Genomic DNA, 15,099 nt, shown 5'->3' with positions numbered 1-15,099 from the left:
TTTGGGTATTTACCCAGGTTACAAGTGATATATTGAGGCTTAAGAGGTGAGGTAAGTGGCCACGACTCAAACCTAAGTCTGTCTCCCCTTTGTCATTCTGTAGTCTCTCACGAGGTAGTGATAAAGGAAGGATAGACTGAAATGATGTGTGGCGTGTGTGTAGAAACAGGGAAGATTTGCCTGAAGATACTTGAGCTGTTTGCCAGGTGGCTCAGGGGTGGGGTGGAGGGATGCGTGCAGCCGGGCAGAGAAAAAAAGGCCTTGCAGAACACAGTGTGCAGGAGTGTGAATATCACCTTGGCAGGATTAAATTACAAGCCTTCCATGTGATCCAATCCTTTCATTGTACAAATGGGAAAACCGAGGCTCGGGGAAGTTAAATAGTTGTCTGAGATCGCGCACTATCATGTAAAGAAGCCAGACTCAAACCTTGGATTCTTTGGGCTTTTTTACAAATGCCAAGATAGACAAAGAAAATGGAATCTGCTGGGGTGGGAAGGGGAAAATGGGGGGGGGGGCAGGAAGGCAGTGGCTAAAAATCGGGCTAGAGGGAGATTTGGACAAATCCACTTAGGAAGGTGGGAGCTATGCCTTTCTGGGAAGGTTTTTCTTCCACTGATTCACGCTCTCTTAAAGTTGTTCTAAAGAAAGCCTGCTGTCCTGTTTTTAGCACCTAATGTTTCAGTGCATTTTGAGGGCTATGTCTTTCTGTTATGGAACTCTAAGGTCCTTAATTTCCGTACCTAGCATTGTTCCCAGTGTAGAACAGATGCCCACTAGATATTTACTGATTTACTGAATGATTGAATGGGTGTTTTATAAAGGCCTTGCAGATATCACGGCAGAAAATGATTCTAACCCACTCAAAATTCTTTGAGTATCTTTGTGCCTCTCCTGTGACCCATGTGTAGTAAGTGATCCTTGAAGGGCAACAACCAGCATCTGGCCAGGCATGGAATAGATTAGGTGTGCAGTATATGTTTGTTGAATGAATAAATTTCATCTTGAATCAATCACTATAGCTGTCTCATCTTTTCTGGATCATAGGCTCCAAGGAAGGTCTATACCTTAGACATTCCTCTACCATCACTGTCAATTCATAATTCTAACAAAGGGCTGGTGGGTGCCCTTTAAACATTTATTGTATGGGTGGATGAATAAACAACCAAAGTCAGTCTTTCTTCGGGCTTGCCACAAATTTGGTAGTACTAACACAAATAACGTATTTAATCTGACAGCCACAGTGGCTTCCCATTGCACTTTGGATAGAACACAAATATACCACGGTTTACAAGGACCTACATCATGCCTGATTTACTTGCTTGTTCACTGTACTACAGCCACTTTGGCCTTTTTTTTCAGTTCCTCTCATGTACTATGCTGTTTCATACCCCCATGACTTGGGATACACTGTTCTCTTCTGCCTGAAATGCCTCTTCCTCCACCAAAAAAACCCTGGCTGTTATATCCCATTCACCCTGCAAGTCTCAGATTAAATGTCACTTTCTCAGAAAGCACTTCCCTGGCCTCCTGATCTAAGTTAGAAAGCCCTGGGGTTCCCTTTGTGGCTCATCAGTTAATGAACAGGACTAGGATCCACGAGGTTGTGGGTTCGATACCTGGCCTCACTCAGTGGGTTAAGGATCTGGCGTTGCCATGAGCTGTGGTGTAAGTCACAGATGTGGCTCAGATCCTGAGTTGCTGTGGCTGTGGTGTAGGCTGGTAGCTGTAGCTCTGATTTGACCCCTAGCCTGGGAATCTCCGTATGCTGTGCATGTGGCCCTAAAAAGCAAAACATTAGAAAGTCCCTGTTAATAACATACATATTTTGTGGCTTTGTGTCATCCCCCAATAGGCTGGAAACTCCTTGGGGGCAGACAATGTGTTTGTTTTGTTCATTTCTGTAAACCCAGTGCCTAGTAGTGTCTAGCACATAGCATTTGCTTAGTAAGTATTTGCTAAACTGAATGAATGGCAAATACTTACAAGCTTGGCATCACATGCTAACTACATTCTGAGAGAAGGAACCTAGCTTGTCACATGCTACTTTGCAGTGCCCCAAGATTTGTTTTTTCTTTTTTTGATAGAGTTCCCAACCCAGGGATCAGATCTGAGCCACAGTTGCTACCTATGGAGCAGCTGTGGCAACACCGGAACCTAAACCCACCGTGCTGGGCCAGGGATCAAACCTGTATCCCAGTGCTGCAGAGACACCACCAATCCTACTGTGCCACAGCGGGAACTCCGAGTTTTTTTTAAAATTCCTTTTTTTTTTTTCTTTTTATGATCACACCTGTGGCATATGGAAGTTCCCAGGCTACAGGTTGAATCAGAGCTGCAGGTGCTGGCCTATGCTGCAGATCGTGGCAACGGCAGATCCTTAACCCACTGAGTGAGGCCAAGGATCAAACCTGCATCCTCACTGACACCATGTGAGTGTAAGAACACCAGGGTTCTTAACCTGCTGAGCCACAATGGAACTTTAAAAAAATTTTTGAAATTGGAATTCTTGTTGTGGCTCAGCAGTTAACAAGCCTGACTAGTATCCATGAGGACACGGGTTTGACCCCTGGCCTTGCTCAGTTCCATCCCGGATCCTTGCTTAAGGATCCGGTGTTGCTGTGAGCTGTGTAGGTCACAGACTTGGCTCAGATCCTGCATTGCTGTGGTTGTGGTGTAGCTGGCGGCTGCAGCTCCAATCGGATCCCTAGCCTAGGAACCTCTGTATGCTGTGGGTTCGGCCCTAAACAGACAATTTTTTAAATTGGAAAAAAAAATTTTGCTGCACCACAGTATATGGAAGTTCTCAGGCCAAGGACTGAAGCCATGCCACAGCAGTGATCTCAGCCACTGCTGTGACAATGCTGGATCCTTAACCCCCTGCTCTATAAGGGAACTCCTGCCCCAAGATTTTTAAGAGAATCATGGATGTTGATGGACAGTGCTCAGGAGTAGGGTCTGGCCAGAGAGCCCTACCTGCTTTCCCTGTGGTCTGCACCTTCCTTCCCTTGGCTTAGGCAGCTGCAGGAGCAGGGACATGAGGAGGGCCAGCTACTTAAAGGGAGAAGCCAGTTCCTTCTGTGACACCCCTGGAGCCTTTCTCCCAGGCTTGTTCCTCATCCCGGCCTGTTGAGGGGCGCCCTCTCACATGCACGCATCACCTTGGTTCTCTAACCCAATGTAAAAGCCTCCCTGACCTGTGTCCTTGCCTCTGTCACCCATGGACAGATGGGAAATCTCCATCAAAGACTAACACTCCCTTCTGGGCTCAGAGGATCACAGCAGGGTCCTGGAAGAAGCTCCTCTAACAGAGAGCTCAGGGAAGGATTGATAGAGCTCTTGGCTGCCCCTCCCTCAACACACACCCCGACCTAAAATAGGAATGACCATCTGGATCCACTTGTAGGACTGGCTGGGGGATGAAAGGATGGCAGAGCTGGAACTGTCAAGCTGGGAATGCTTTGAGGGTAAGATGGTGCTTATCTGAAGGGTGAACTCAGGGCATGTCCTCTCTTGGTGGGAGTCAGGACACCCCCTCAGTTGGCCCCCTGTATAAGTCCCCAGGGCTCACATACATCCTTTTCCAGGCTATCTCACTTCTCATTCTGGTATTCTAGGCCCCCATGGTCTGGTCCCAACCCTTAATCTTCTTTTCCACTCTCATCTGTTACCCTTGGGACTTGCTTGGAGGTAACCTCACTGGGCTGTTTGCCCTTCAGAGAACAAGCCCTGCACTTCATACCTCAATCTTTGCTCCCACTGCTCCTTCAGCAGAGTGCCCTTCCTCTACTCTTACACTGCTTTCAAGGTTTCCAGCAAATCCTCCCTCTTTACTCCCAGAGCACGAAGGCTGTTTCTGCCTATTGAATATTCATGCATACTTGCATTAGCATTAGCTGTTTACATGTCTGTCTCCCCCAGGAGACTGTGAACTCCTTGAGAAGGGGACTGACTGGCTTCTTTGGACCCTGTAGTCAGCATGGCACCTGGCAGATAGGAAGTGCTCAAGGAATGGCAGCAGAGCTATCTGTTGACCATAGATAGTCTCCTTAAGGAATCTGGGGAAGAATCACCTCAATAATCCAGGGAAGCAGGGCTGAGCCCGGGGCAACCACAGCACAGGTTGGAGGAGCTGCTGGGTATGATGCAGTGTGTGTGTGTGTGTGTGTCTGTGCGCATGCACGCGCACACACACAGACACACACACACACTGTCCTCTCCTGCAGCCTATCTGCTTCTGCTCCATTAATTACCTTCTCTGGCTCCTGGAGAATGGGATTCCCCCCATTAAGCCCTAAACTTAGTTTTCCTGGATGGCTCCAAACCTTTCTGTGATGGGGAGGGGAACACTGTGGCCGATATAATGCAAGAAACCATTTGAGAACAGGCTCTTATCCTTTAGATACCAGAGTTTACAAAATGACTTCCTTCTCCATTCTATTTTACAGAAAGACAAACTTACCCAAGAATATATAAAACATAGCTAAGACCAGACTCTAAGCATTCTGCTCCCAAGTGGGCAGTAAAGCATGATGGTTAAGTATGTGAACTCAGGAGTCAGCCAGCAAGCCCAATATTGACCCTTAGCTCTGTCAGTGGTTGTCAGACCTTAGGGAAGTAACTGAACCTGTTACAGCACCAGTTTCCTCATCCCTAAGATGGGAATTTAAAATTGCAGAGTTCTTGTAAGGTTTATTTGATAAGCTATAGCTGAACAGATCCTTGCCCAAAATGTACACTCAAAGTTGGCTATTATAGCAATTAAAACCACTCATCACCATCACAGGACCCTTAACCACTTAAAAAGCACTTTAATGCACATAATCTCCCTATGATTTGGAGCCTCCTTACAAAGCAGTGAGGTGAAGTAACCAGAGCAGTTATCAAGACATTCATTTTCCAGATGAGAAAAATGAGCCCAGAAAGTTTCAGGAACTCTCCCAAGGTCTAAGCATATATTAGGTACAGCTGGGGTTCTGAACCTCGATCTTGGGCTATCTCTGCTGGTGACCGCTGGATCATTAAAGAGTGACCTGAGATTCTGTGAATCACCATAAAAAGGGTGCAAGCTATGGCTTCACTAGGACCAGGACCTAATGTATAAAATAAAAAGAAACATGTCGGGTGCAGGAGGCAGAAGAACATGGCTGAACAACAGAGTGCCTCAGGCCTGCCATCATGTCCATCAAAATGCCCTCCTACCCCCACCTGCCCTGCCAGAGGCACACCATGGCAGAGTGTATGGAGGACTCACGATTTCCAGTGAAATACAATGTTCAGGGATCATGCACAACCTCCAGCATTTGCTATTCCACATCTCCCAGATAATGTGGAGGCTCCAGGAGAGCAGGGACTAATCTGTTGTGTGCATTTTCATTAAGCCAGTGCCAGGCAAAGAGAAGCTCAAAAAATATCATGACATTAAGAAAATTATTAGACCAGGAATCAAAAATTAGGGATCCAGTCCTGGTTTTGCACAATGTGGAGATAGGACTAGATCAGTGGTTCTCAGCTCTGGCTCTACATTAGAATGAATCTAGGATGCTTCAAAATAATGGATGGACTGAGCACCACCTCCCACCACAACCAACTAAAACAGAATCTCTGGGGTGGTAGATTTTAAAGTAAACTGGATGGTTTTGATGTATAGCCAGGGCTGGGATCCTCCGAGATAGGTGATCTCTCATCAGTTTTTTTTTTTTTTTTTTTTTCGTTTTAAGCCCACACCTACGGCATGTGGAAGCTCCCAGGCTAGGGGGTGAATCGGAGCTGCAGCTGCTGGCCTATACCACAGTTTAACCCACTGAGCAAGGCCTGGGATTGAACCAGCATCCTCATGAGTACTAGTTGGGTTCTTAATTAACCCACTGAGCCGCAACAGGCACTCCTCTCATTACCTTTGAAAGTTCTGAGACCATAGTTAAGCATGCTCCTTAGCACAGAGACCTGTAGCAGTCCCCTGGGGCCACACCTACCCCCCCACAAATACTGGGATTCCAATTCTAATGTCTGTTTTGCTATACATTCACTGTGCAGGCTTATCTGACTGAGCCCCAGGCTCTCAACCAGCAGGGCTGAGTCACACACTCGGAAACACATTAAAAATGGAGCACCATGGGCCTTTTTACTGTCTATGGTTTTGCTTTTTCCAGAATGTCATATAGTTGGAATCATTCGGTATGGCTTTTAGATTGGCTTCTTTCACTAAGCAATATGTATTTAAAGACCTCTATGGCTTAGTGGCGTGACTGTTCATTTCACTGAATAATATTCCATTGTATAGCTGTAAGTTTGCTAATCCAGTCACCTTCTGAAGTACTTCTTGGTTGCTTCCAGTTGTGATTACTTATAAAGTGGCTGTAAGCATTCATGTACATGTTTGTGTATGGCCATGAATTTTCAAGTTAACTCATTTGGGTAAATGCTAAGGAGAGCAACTGCTGAATCCTATAATAATATACTATATTTAATTTTGTAAGTAACTGCCAAACTGTCTTCCAAAGAGGCTTGTCCCATTTTGCATTCTCAGCAATGAAAGTTCCTGTTGCTCCACATCTTTGACAGCATTTGATATCATCATCCTAATAGGTGTGGAGTGATATTTTACTGTTGATTTAATTTGTAATTCCCTAGTGAAATAATGCTGGACACCTTTTCATGTGCTTATTAGTCACTACATATCCTCTTTGGGGAGGTATCTACTCAGATCTTTAGCCCATTTTTCTCATTGGGTTGCTTGTTTTCATATTGTTGAGCTGTAGGAGTTCTTGTATTTTCTCTCAGTCTTTGGCTTGTCTTTTCTTTTTCTTTTTTTTTTTGGGCCACACTGGAGGCATATGGAGGTTCCCAGGCTAGGGGTCGAATCAGAGCTACAGCTCCTAGCCTACACCACAGCTCACTGCAATGCCAGATCCCCAATCCACTGAGCCAGGCCAAGGATCGAACCCGCAACTTCATGGTTCCTAGTTGGATTCGTTTCTGCTGTGCCAAAGTGGAAACTCCATCTTTTTCATTCTCTTAACAGTGATTTTTGTAGAGAAGCTTTTGATGAAGTCCAACTTATCAATTTTTTCTTCCATTGATTGTGTTTTTGATGTTGTACCTAAAAACTCCTTGCTAACCCAAGGTCACCTAGATTTTTCTCCTGTTATCTTCTTGTGTTTTACATTTAGTTCTATGATCCATTTTGAGTTAACTTTTGTGAGTGGTGAAAAAATCAGTGTTTACATCCCTTTTTTTTGCATGTACATGGGCAGTTGTTCCAGCACCATTTGTCGAAGACTTTCCTTTCCTTGCTCCATTGGGTTCTGCTCCTTTGTCAGAAATCAGTTACCTATATTTATGTGGATCTACTTCTTGATTCTCTTAATTCACTCCACTGATCTATTTGTGTGTGTGTATACACACATATATATATATTTTTGCCAATGTCACAGTCTTGGTTATGGCAGTTTAATGAGCAGCTTTAGAAGTCTTGAGGTCGGGTAGTATCAATACTCTGTTTTCTTTGATTTTATTATTTGTGTTGGCTATTCTGGGTCTTTGTCTCTCTATATAAACATTAGAATCCATTTGTTAATATTCACAAAGTAATTTGCTGGGATTTTGATTGCGATTTTGCTGAAGCTAAGGACCAAGCTGGGAAGAAATGACATCTTAATAACATTGAGTCTTCCTTTCCATTGAGCATTTATTCATTCATTTTGATTTCCCTTGATTTCTCTAATCAGAATGTTATTGTTTTCTTCATATAGATCTTGTACACATTTTGTGAGATTTATTTTTAAAAACTTAGTACTTTTTTTTTTTGTGGTGCTGATGAGGACTGAATAGGTGGGACACAGATTTTTAGGGCTGTAACACTAATCTTTATGACACTGTGGATACATGATACTATGCTTATGTCAAAACTCACAGAACCGTACAAAGAATGAAGCTTAATGTAAACTATGGACTTTTAGTTAATGTGTCAACATTGGTTCATTAATTGTAACGAATGTACCACACTAATGTAAGATGTTAATGAAAGGGGAAACTGAACCTGGGAGGAGGGGGCAGTATATGGGACTCTATACTATCCTGTCAATTTTCTGTAAGCCTAAAACTGCTCTAAAAAAGTCTAACCCTAGCCCTATTTAAAAAAAAAAAAAAAAAGTACTAATTCCAAATGAAGTGGAGCCCCTGGTGAAGTCTTCCAATGGTTCCTCCTTGTTTACAGGATAAAGCCTGCAGTCTCTCTTCAAGCAAAGGAAGTCCTCCACAGCTTGGCTGCTTCTGAAGTCCATGGGCCACTCTACCCTCTATAACATAACACAGCTGCATGGAATGCCTCAGGGTCCATGAGGGCCTCTGGGGATTGCTCCCTTGGCCTGGTAAATCGTCTCTTCCTGGCCTGGTCTTGGAAATGTCTTGAAGAAGGTTCTGAAGATTTCAATTTGGTAACAGAGAAACGATACCAGCCCACAGCACCTGCTTTATCACATCACCTGTTGTGCTTCTGACAGTGTCTCTTCCCTGTCTGTCTCCTGTACTGAAACTGAGCTTATTACCCTGCTGGCTTGAGCCTGGTTCTTTCCAAATGTACAAAGAATGTAATCACAAAATTTCTCTAGGGAAATTCTTGTTCCCACGGTACTGAACCATAGTTTCCAAACTGTGCATTAAGGCACCTTAGGGTACCAAAGCAAAGCAATAGGGAGCACAGTAGGATATTTAAACTTTGAGAGATACTCAGCATCTGTTGGCTACCAGGAGAACTACTAGCTCAAGGTGGATCGGAGTTTCGTCATTAGATCGCACTACATTCCTCTGGTTATGGCATCTTTGAGAAGCTGTCTTTTTAGTGGTTGCTGTGATACGAAGCAAATGAAAATCAATGTGGAACAGGAAATGAGGGTGGCAGTGTCCAATCTGATTAGAAAAGCTGATAAGTTTTATAGCGCTCAACAAGCACAAAGATTCCATTAGTTACTGTTGTTATTTAAGAATGAACAAAAAGTTTCTTCTAACTTGTATGTATTATTTTTTTTAAATGACTTAAGTTGGTAGGACCTAGATTCTTAAAGAGATTTGGGCTTAACTAACAAACTGAAATGTTAGGTATTTCTTCTGGCTTGGGGGGTGTTCCACAAAAAACTGCAAGACACTAATGGTTCAGCGTGAGCTGAGAAAGTCTGGTCTAAGAAATCCTCTAAACCAGGGCCAATCAAGAAACTGCAGGTTGTGAAATCAATTTAGTGGATTATAATCAACATTTTTTCTCCTTAATAAAATAGAATGGCAAATAGAACACACTGAATGTAGCAAGGGTAAATACTGTATAAAACTTATGTTCATTATATACATACAAATTAGCATGGGTCTCATGGATCACAGTGTAAAATGTATATTTCTTATTTGGATTCCAATTTTGAAAGTTTGAAAAAGACACTAAGACTCCAACCTCCTTATTTTAGAGATGAGAAAACAGCCTAAAGAGTGAAAGCTGATTGCTGCAAATCAGTCACTGGAGCTGTGCTCTGCACTTGGCCCTGCCAGCCGGGGTGGCCACTATCCACAGGACCCTCCCAGGCAGGCCTGCCTATTCCACCCAGCAGAGGTGTGGTTAATCAAAGTCACAGAGCCACAGAGTCAAGAGAGATATCCTCACTTTGATCCCGAGACCCACCTGCACCCCACAAATGTCACCAGCCACACCTAGAACAAAATGGTTTTAATCAATTGCGTCACCCTCACTCTTCTGGGAGCGGAGCAACAAAAAGGCTCGGCTCCTGCCCCCAGAGGACAGTAAGGCTTATGTGTCTCTCCACACTGCAGGGCCCAGGCTGGGCTGGCAGAGGGCAGGAGGCAGGGAGAGAGGGTGGGAGGCAGGGAGAGAGGAAGTGGCAGGTGGCTTGAACAGAGGAAAGCAAAGGGGCCCCTGCTGGTCCTTGGGCCCCAGGGCCCAGCTCCAGTGCTCTCGCTCTCCCCTCCCGGCTGGAGAAAGGTCGTGGAGAAGATACAGGGGAGCAAGTCCCAGCAGCAGGAGAAGCAGCAGCAGCTGTTTCCTTCACCAATAAATATACTTCATTACCAAGCTAGAAAGAGGGGTGGGGAGAGGGATGGGGTAGGGAGGAAGGGGGAGAGGCTGCCACCTGTGTTGCTGGGATTAAAGCAATGACGAGCCGGGGCCAGACCCCCCACCACTATCCCTGCCACCCCCTCACTCCTCATCTTCTTAAAACTGTGAAAAAGCTTTTACACGGCCCTGCTGTCTCCAGGGCTTCTCTGAAGCCTGACTGAGAGGAGGCACCTGGCAGAGAAAGAGGGGGAGGGAGGAAGGGAGGGAAGGAGGCCGCTTCTCCCCAGAGGCTGCAGCTGGAGGGCTGGAACCAAGTGAGTGCTAAGGGGACTGGGGAGGGAGAGGGGAGGAAGGATGAACCAACTACCAGGAGCAGCTCTGGAGTTGAGAGCCAAGGGGGCAAAGGGGGAGGCTTGGTGAATGGTGGAGTGACTGCTGCATCCAGTGTAAAGCTCACGCTGCTGAGGAGGGAGGGGGCTGAGTTAGGGACCTTCCCATAGAGCGGCTCAGGAGACCCACCCCCCTTCCCCCAGAGCAGCAGGGGCCAGAGAAAAGCCATCACTTCTTTGGTCTTTGTGGCGGCTCAGCATGTGGGGTGGGAGGGAGGGCAGAGGGCCTGGAAGGCCCCTAGCAGGGAGTGCCACCTCAGCGAGTAGGCCTGGCTGGGAGCTCTGGCAGAAAGGTCACAGTGAGGCCGAAGAGCGCCCGAGGGAGGGTGGTCCTCCAGAGTTTGGGAGGGCTGGACAGATAGGTGGGGTATGGTGCGGTGCCCCACCCTCTGCCAGGGCCCTTGGGAAAGGTGGAGCCCCCAGAGGTGGCCAGTGAGAGCCTGCACAGGACCCAGAGCCAGTGCCCGGGACGAGGGCAAGGAGGCTGTACTGCAAGGAGGCAGTGGCCTGGTCTAGCCCACTCCAGGGCTCCCTTCCTTCCTTCTGCTTCCAGCGTGACAGTGGCTCTGGAGGGAGAGGGGGACCCTATTCTTTTTCAGAAGCTTCCCTGAAGACCAGGAGGGAGCTAGCCTTGCCGGCCAGGGGCAGGAGTGGCAACAGGTCAAGGCTAGTCCTTATGGACTGGGAATTCCACTCCCCTTCCTGCTGCCAACTGAGGGGAGGGCAGTCCTTGAAGACAGCTTCAGCCCTTCCCTCCCCACCAGAGGCGGGCCAGAGCTCTCCAGGGACATGGAAGTGGGAGGTGGGGGCATATAGAGGGGCTTCCCCTCCTGCTCTTCTGCTCAGGGCTGGGGCCAGTCAAGGGGCAATCTGCCCCAAAGTCCGAAAGCTAGCAAGTTGCAGCATCCCCCATCCCCAATGCCAAACTAACAAACAAAACAGGGAAATGAAAAAATGGGGGAAAGGGGAAGACAAACCAAAATGGAACCCCCTGACCTCCTGCCTGGGGTGGAGGATCCAGCCAACAACAGGGGCTGGGGACCAGGGCCAGGAGGGTCTAGCTGGGCCGGCACTGCACCTGGCCCTCGGAGCTGTCCTCATCGTCGGAGGCCCCGGCACCTCCACTGCTCAGGCCTGTGATCCGGTAGCCCATGTTGAGCAGCATCACCTCCAACGGGTCTGCATTCATGCGCCGCTGGTTGGCCTGTGAAGCGCCCTCCATGTCCTCCACAACCCGGCCTGTGAGGTCTTCACTCTGCGGCGGGGAGGGACACCAGGAGACACTTAAGTGGGAGGCACACATACTGCTGGGAGCTATGTGCAGGGGATGGACACACACACACACACACACACAGCTATACACATGGAGAGGGTACGTACACACCAGGAGGTGTCTACAGGTACACCCACGTGTGTAAATGGGGAGAGCGGAATGCATCCTGGGATCTACCCCCCCCCACACACACACCAGGATGTATGTGAGGGAGATGGCACATCATGCGGGGCCACACATATTGGGGGAACCCACGTGATAACATACATTGTGAGGGGAGACAACACACTGGGATACACAGGGGAGAACACACAGAGCAGGATATACATCGGAGTCCCTGCACCGGAAGACGAGGAGGAGAGACCACATCCAGATCTATGGGGGGGACAGACCGCGCAGGGTCATAGAAGCGGGGAGGGTTCACACGAGGATATGCTGGGCACACACACTAGATGCCGGGGGTGGAGGTAGAGACACAGTGTGCCCCCCACCCCACCAACTCTTCTGTTGCCACGCCTCCATGTGATTCCTTTATCCTCCCTACAAGGGAGGGTCCTGTTGGGCTCCTCTTTAAAATTCATAGGCAATTGCCCCTGGAATTAGATATCCCTCTCTTCTGTTTTACCAGCTGGGAAGGGGGAGGGTGGAGCAAAAAGCAGGGGCGGCCTCAGCGGGGCCCACCTGGCTACCCACACTGGGAGTGCAGGGGAGCACGCTGTCCTAAGTGTCCCTGTGGGCCACACACACCACAGTCCTCACTTCTTTAACCCTCGAAACAACCTTCTGAGGGGATGCTGTCATTCCCATTCTAATGCACACCTGATAGACACCAGGCTCAGAGATGGTTGAGTCCCTCAGGCAGTGAGTCAAGGGACCAGGATTCAAACTCAGACTCTAAAGCCCACATACTTTTCCTGTGTCTGAGGGCCTGGCCTCTGCCCAGCTTCTGGGGGACACAAGGCAGCCATCTATGAGGACAAGGTGCCTAGGGAGCCTCTGAGGTATTGTTCCCATGAGGTGGATGGGGCTGCTCTGGGTGCCTCCCTGCCCTCCTGTAGCCAGGCCTCCGTTACTGTTTCCCACATGCGAGTCTCACCTTGGCAGCAGCTGGCTCAAGGATATGCCCCTGGAAGCGCTCACTTCATCTGGAGCTTCCGGAACTTGCTGGCTCCTACCCTGATGCTTCCCTGGGCCCTGGGGTAAGAGCTCACTCATCCCAGCAGCTTCCAGCCTCTGCATGACTCATGTCCCTTCCCAACCCTCACGGGCTCAGCTGGAGGTCTCGCCCAGAGCCCATCCTTCCCCTCCTCCCCGTCTGGCTTCTGTCACCCTGTCTGCATCCTCACCTCTGGCCGGGGGTTCCAGAGCCGCACAACAGGGTCGATGCCACTGGTGGCCAGGAAGCAGTAGCTGGGGTGCGGCTGCAGGCAGTTGACGATGGACTCGTCCCCCTGGAGCACGCGGACCAGGTTGGTGGTCTCCTTTTCCCAGATGAAGAAGGAGCCATCGTCAGAGCCACTGACGATGTACTGAGCGTTGCTGGCGGGGGGGCAAAGGGCAGGGAGGTCAGGTGGGGTACCGCCCTGCAGCCTCAAGTAGAGGCTGTGTGGCTCAGGCAAACGGGGAGCAGGGACTTCTGGAGCCACTCAGCGTCTTCACCTGACTCAGAATTCCCTCGTACACAGTAATCCCCTTCACACTGCAGAGCCCTGTCACTGTCACTCGGGGTCAGGGACTGCCTGGGTCCCTCTAACTCACTCTCCTCCACAGTATCTGATAAGCTCCTGGGTGCCAGGACCATATCCTACATCTCTTGGGCCTCTGAAACACTTTTTTTTTTGTCTTTTCAGGGCCGTACCGGCGGCATATGGTGATTCCCAGGCAAGTGGTCTAATCGGAGCTACAGCTGCTGACCTACGCCACAGCCATAGCAACACAATGCCAGATCCAAGCTGCATCTGCGACCTACACCACAGCTCACAGCAACGCTGGATCCTTAACCCACTGAGCCAGGCCGGGGATTGAACCCGCAACCTCATGGTTCCTAGAGGGATTTGTTCCTGCTGCGCCACAAGACGGAAACTGGCCCCCCGCCCCCGTCTTTTCTTTTTGTTTTGTGGAAACACTCTGGCTGAAGACAAGGCTCAGCAGCCCCAGCCTTCCTGGATCCAGACCCCCCAACTCCTAACCATCTGCCCTCACACCACGGCCATTAGAAGGGCTCCTGATGGAGAGTCCTGGTTTGCATTCATGTATCTCACCTACCCAAAGAAAGCACATCACCCACAAAGGCGGGTTAGAGGTGATGGTGTCTGAGACATGGGCTCTGTCCCTAAGTACTGGGGCCCAGTTCCAGGCACAAAAGACTGCCAAGACTGCCAGCCTCTGAGGGCGTTTGTCTCTACCCTCAGCAGGAGAAGGCCCCAAGCAACCAGATAAAGACACCAAGCTCTGACACATGGAGACCGGGGTGGGGAGGGGGTTAAGGAGGAGGCCGGGCAGCGCGCTGGGTGCTTTCTGGGTTACCTCGTTAGTCCTCCTTATGGCCCCTGAGGTGGGGAAAGCTGGCATCATTTTATAGATGAAGAAACTGAGGCCCACAGAGGTGAAGCCATTTGCCCAGGGGTACAGAGGTAAAGCTGGGATCTGAGACTCTTTTCTGAAAGCATTATGTCCCCATGTCCCCCCAACCTCCAACTGCCAACTGGGCTGTGCCCTCCTCCTCTTCAGTGCCTCGGACCTGCCAAAGAAATTGGCCTCCTTGATATCCGTGGTGGTGTTGCAGTGGCCACAGTAGCGGAACTGATAGTCGTAGCTTCGCTCCCGCAGCACCATCTCATCCTCTGAGATGGAGTCTTTGCGGCTCGTGCTGCGGAGGCGGACGGGGCCGCCGCCACCACCGGCTCCCTTCTTCTCTTCTGGGGGCAGAGAACAAAGGAAGATGAGAGGCCTGTCCACCTCTCCCCTCCCCACCCTTGACCCTGTGTTCAGTCCAAGTAGTAAGCAGCACAGGGCTACCTGCCTCTACCCCTCCCCGGGAAAACTGCGAGCACTGTGCGGAAGAAGCACTGTGGATCCTGCCCTTGAGGGTGTTCAAGAGGAGACCTCTGATGCCAGGAGGGCTTGGCGCAGGTCCTGAATAATGTCTGGAAGCCCCAAGAATGCACAGGCCCCAAGTCTGTTTCTGTGGAGGTGAGAGGCAGGGAGGAGAGAGTGGAACACTGCCAAGAGAGCTGGAGGGGCTGACTTTTCTTTCTTTTTTTTTGTCTTTTGTCTTTTTGTTGTTGTTGTTGTTGTTGTTGTTGCTATTTCTTGGGCCACTCCCGCAGCATATGGAGGTTCCCAAGCTAGGGGTTGAATCGGAGCTGTAGCCACCG

General features: G+C 49.1%; 1 protein-coding gene across 3 annotated transcripts in view; it reads right to left on the bottom strand.

The window, feature by feature from the left end:
* Window positions 1-9,697: 9,697 nt before the first annotated feature.
* Window positions 9,698-15,099, bottom strand: part of WDTC1 (WD and tetratricopeptide repeats 1) — a 69,007-nt gene continuing 63,605 nt past the window's right edge. For 2 of the 3 annotated variants that reach the window (XM_047792800.1, XM_047792801.1), the window contains exons 14-16: window positions 14,463-14,640; window positions 13,069-13,261; window positions 9,698-11,704 (exon numbers count right to left, since the gene is read on the bottom strand). In XM_047792800.1, coding sequence (XP_047648756.1) covers window positions 11,507-11,704; window positions 13,069-13,261; window positions 14,463-14,640 — 569 coding nt within the window. In that variant the 3' untranslated portion in view covers window positions 9,698-11,506. The remainder of the gene's footprint in view (window positions 11,705-13,068; window positions 13,262-14,462; window positions 14,641-15,099) is intronic. The other variant, XM_047792802.1, reaches the window with a different exon arrangement.

This window comes from Phacochoerus africanus, chromosome 8 (assembly GCF_016906955.1).
Source record: "Phacochoerus africanus isolate WHEZ1 chromosome 8, ROS_Pafr_v1, whole genome shotgun sequence".
Classification (NCBI taxonomy): Eukaryota; Metazoa; Chordata; class Mammalia; order Artiodactyla; family Suidae; genus Phacochoerus; species Phacochoerus africanus.
This window is presented reverse-complemented; position numbering and strand designations above follow the sequence as displayed.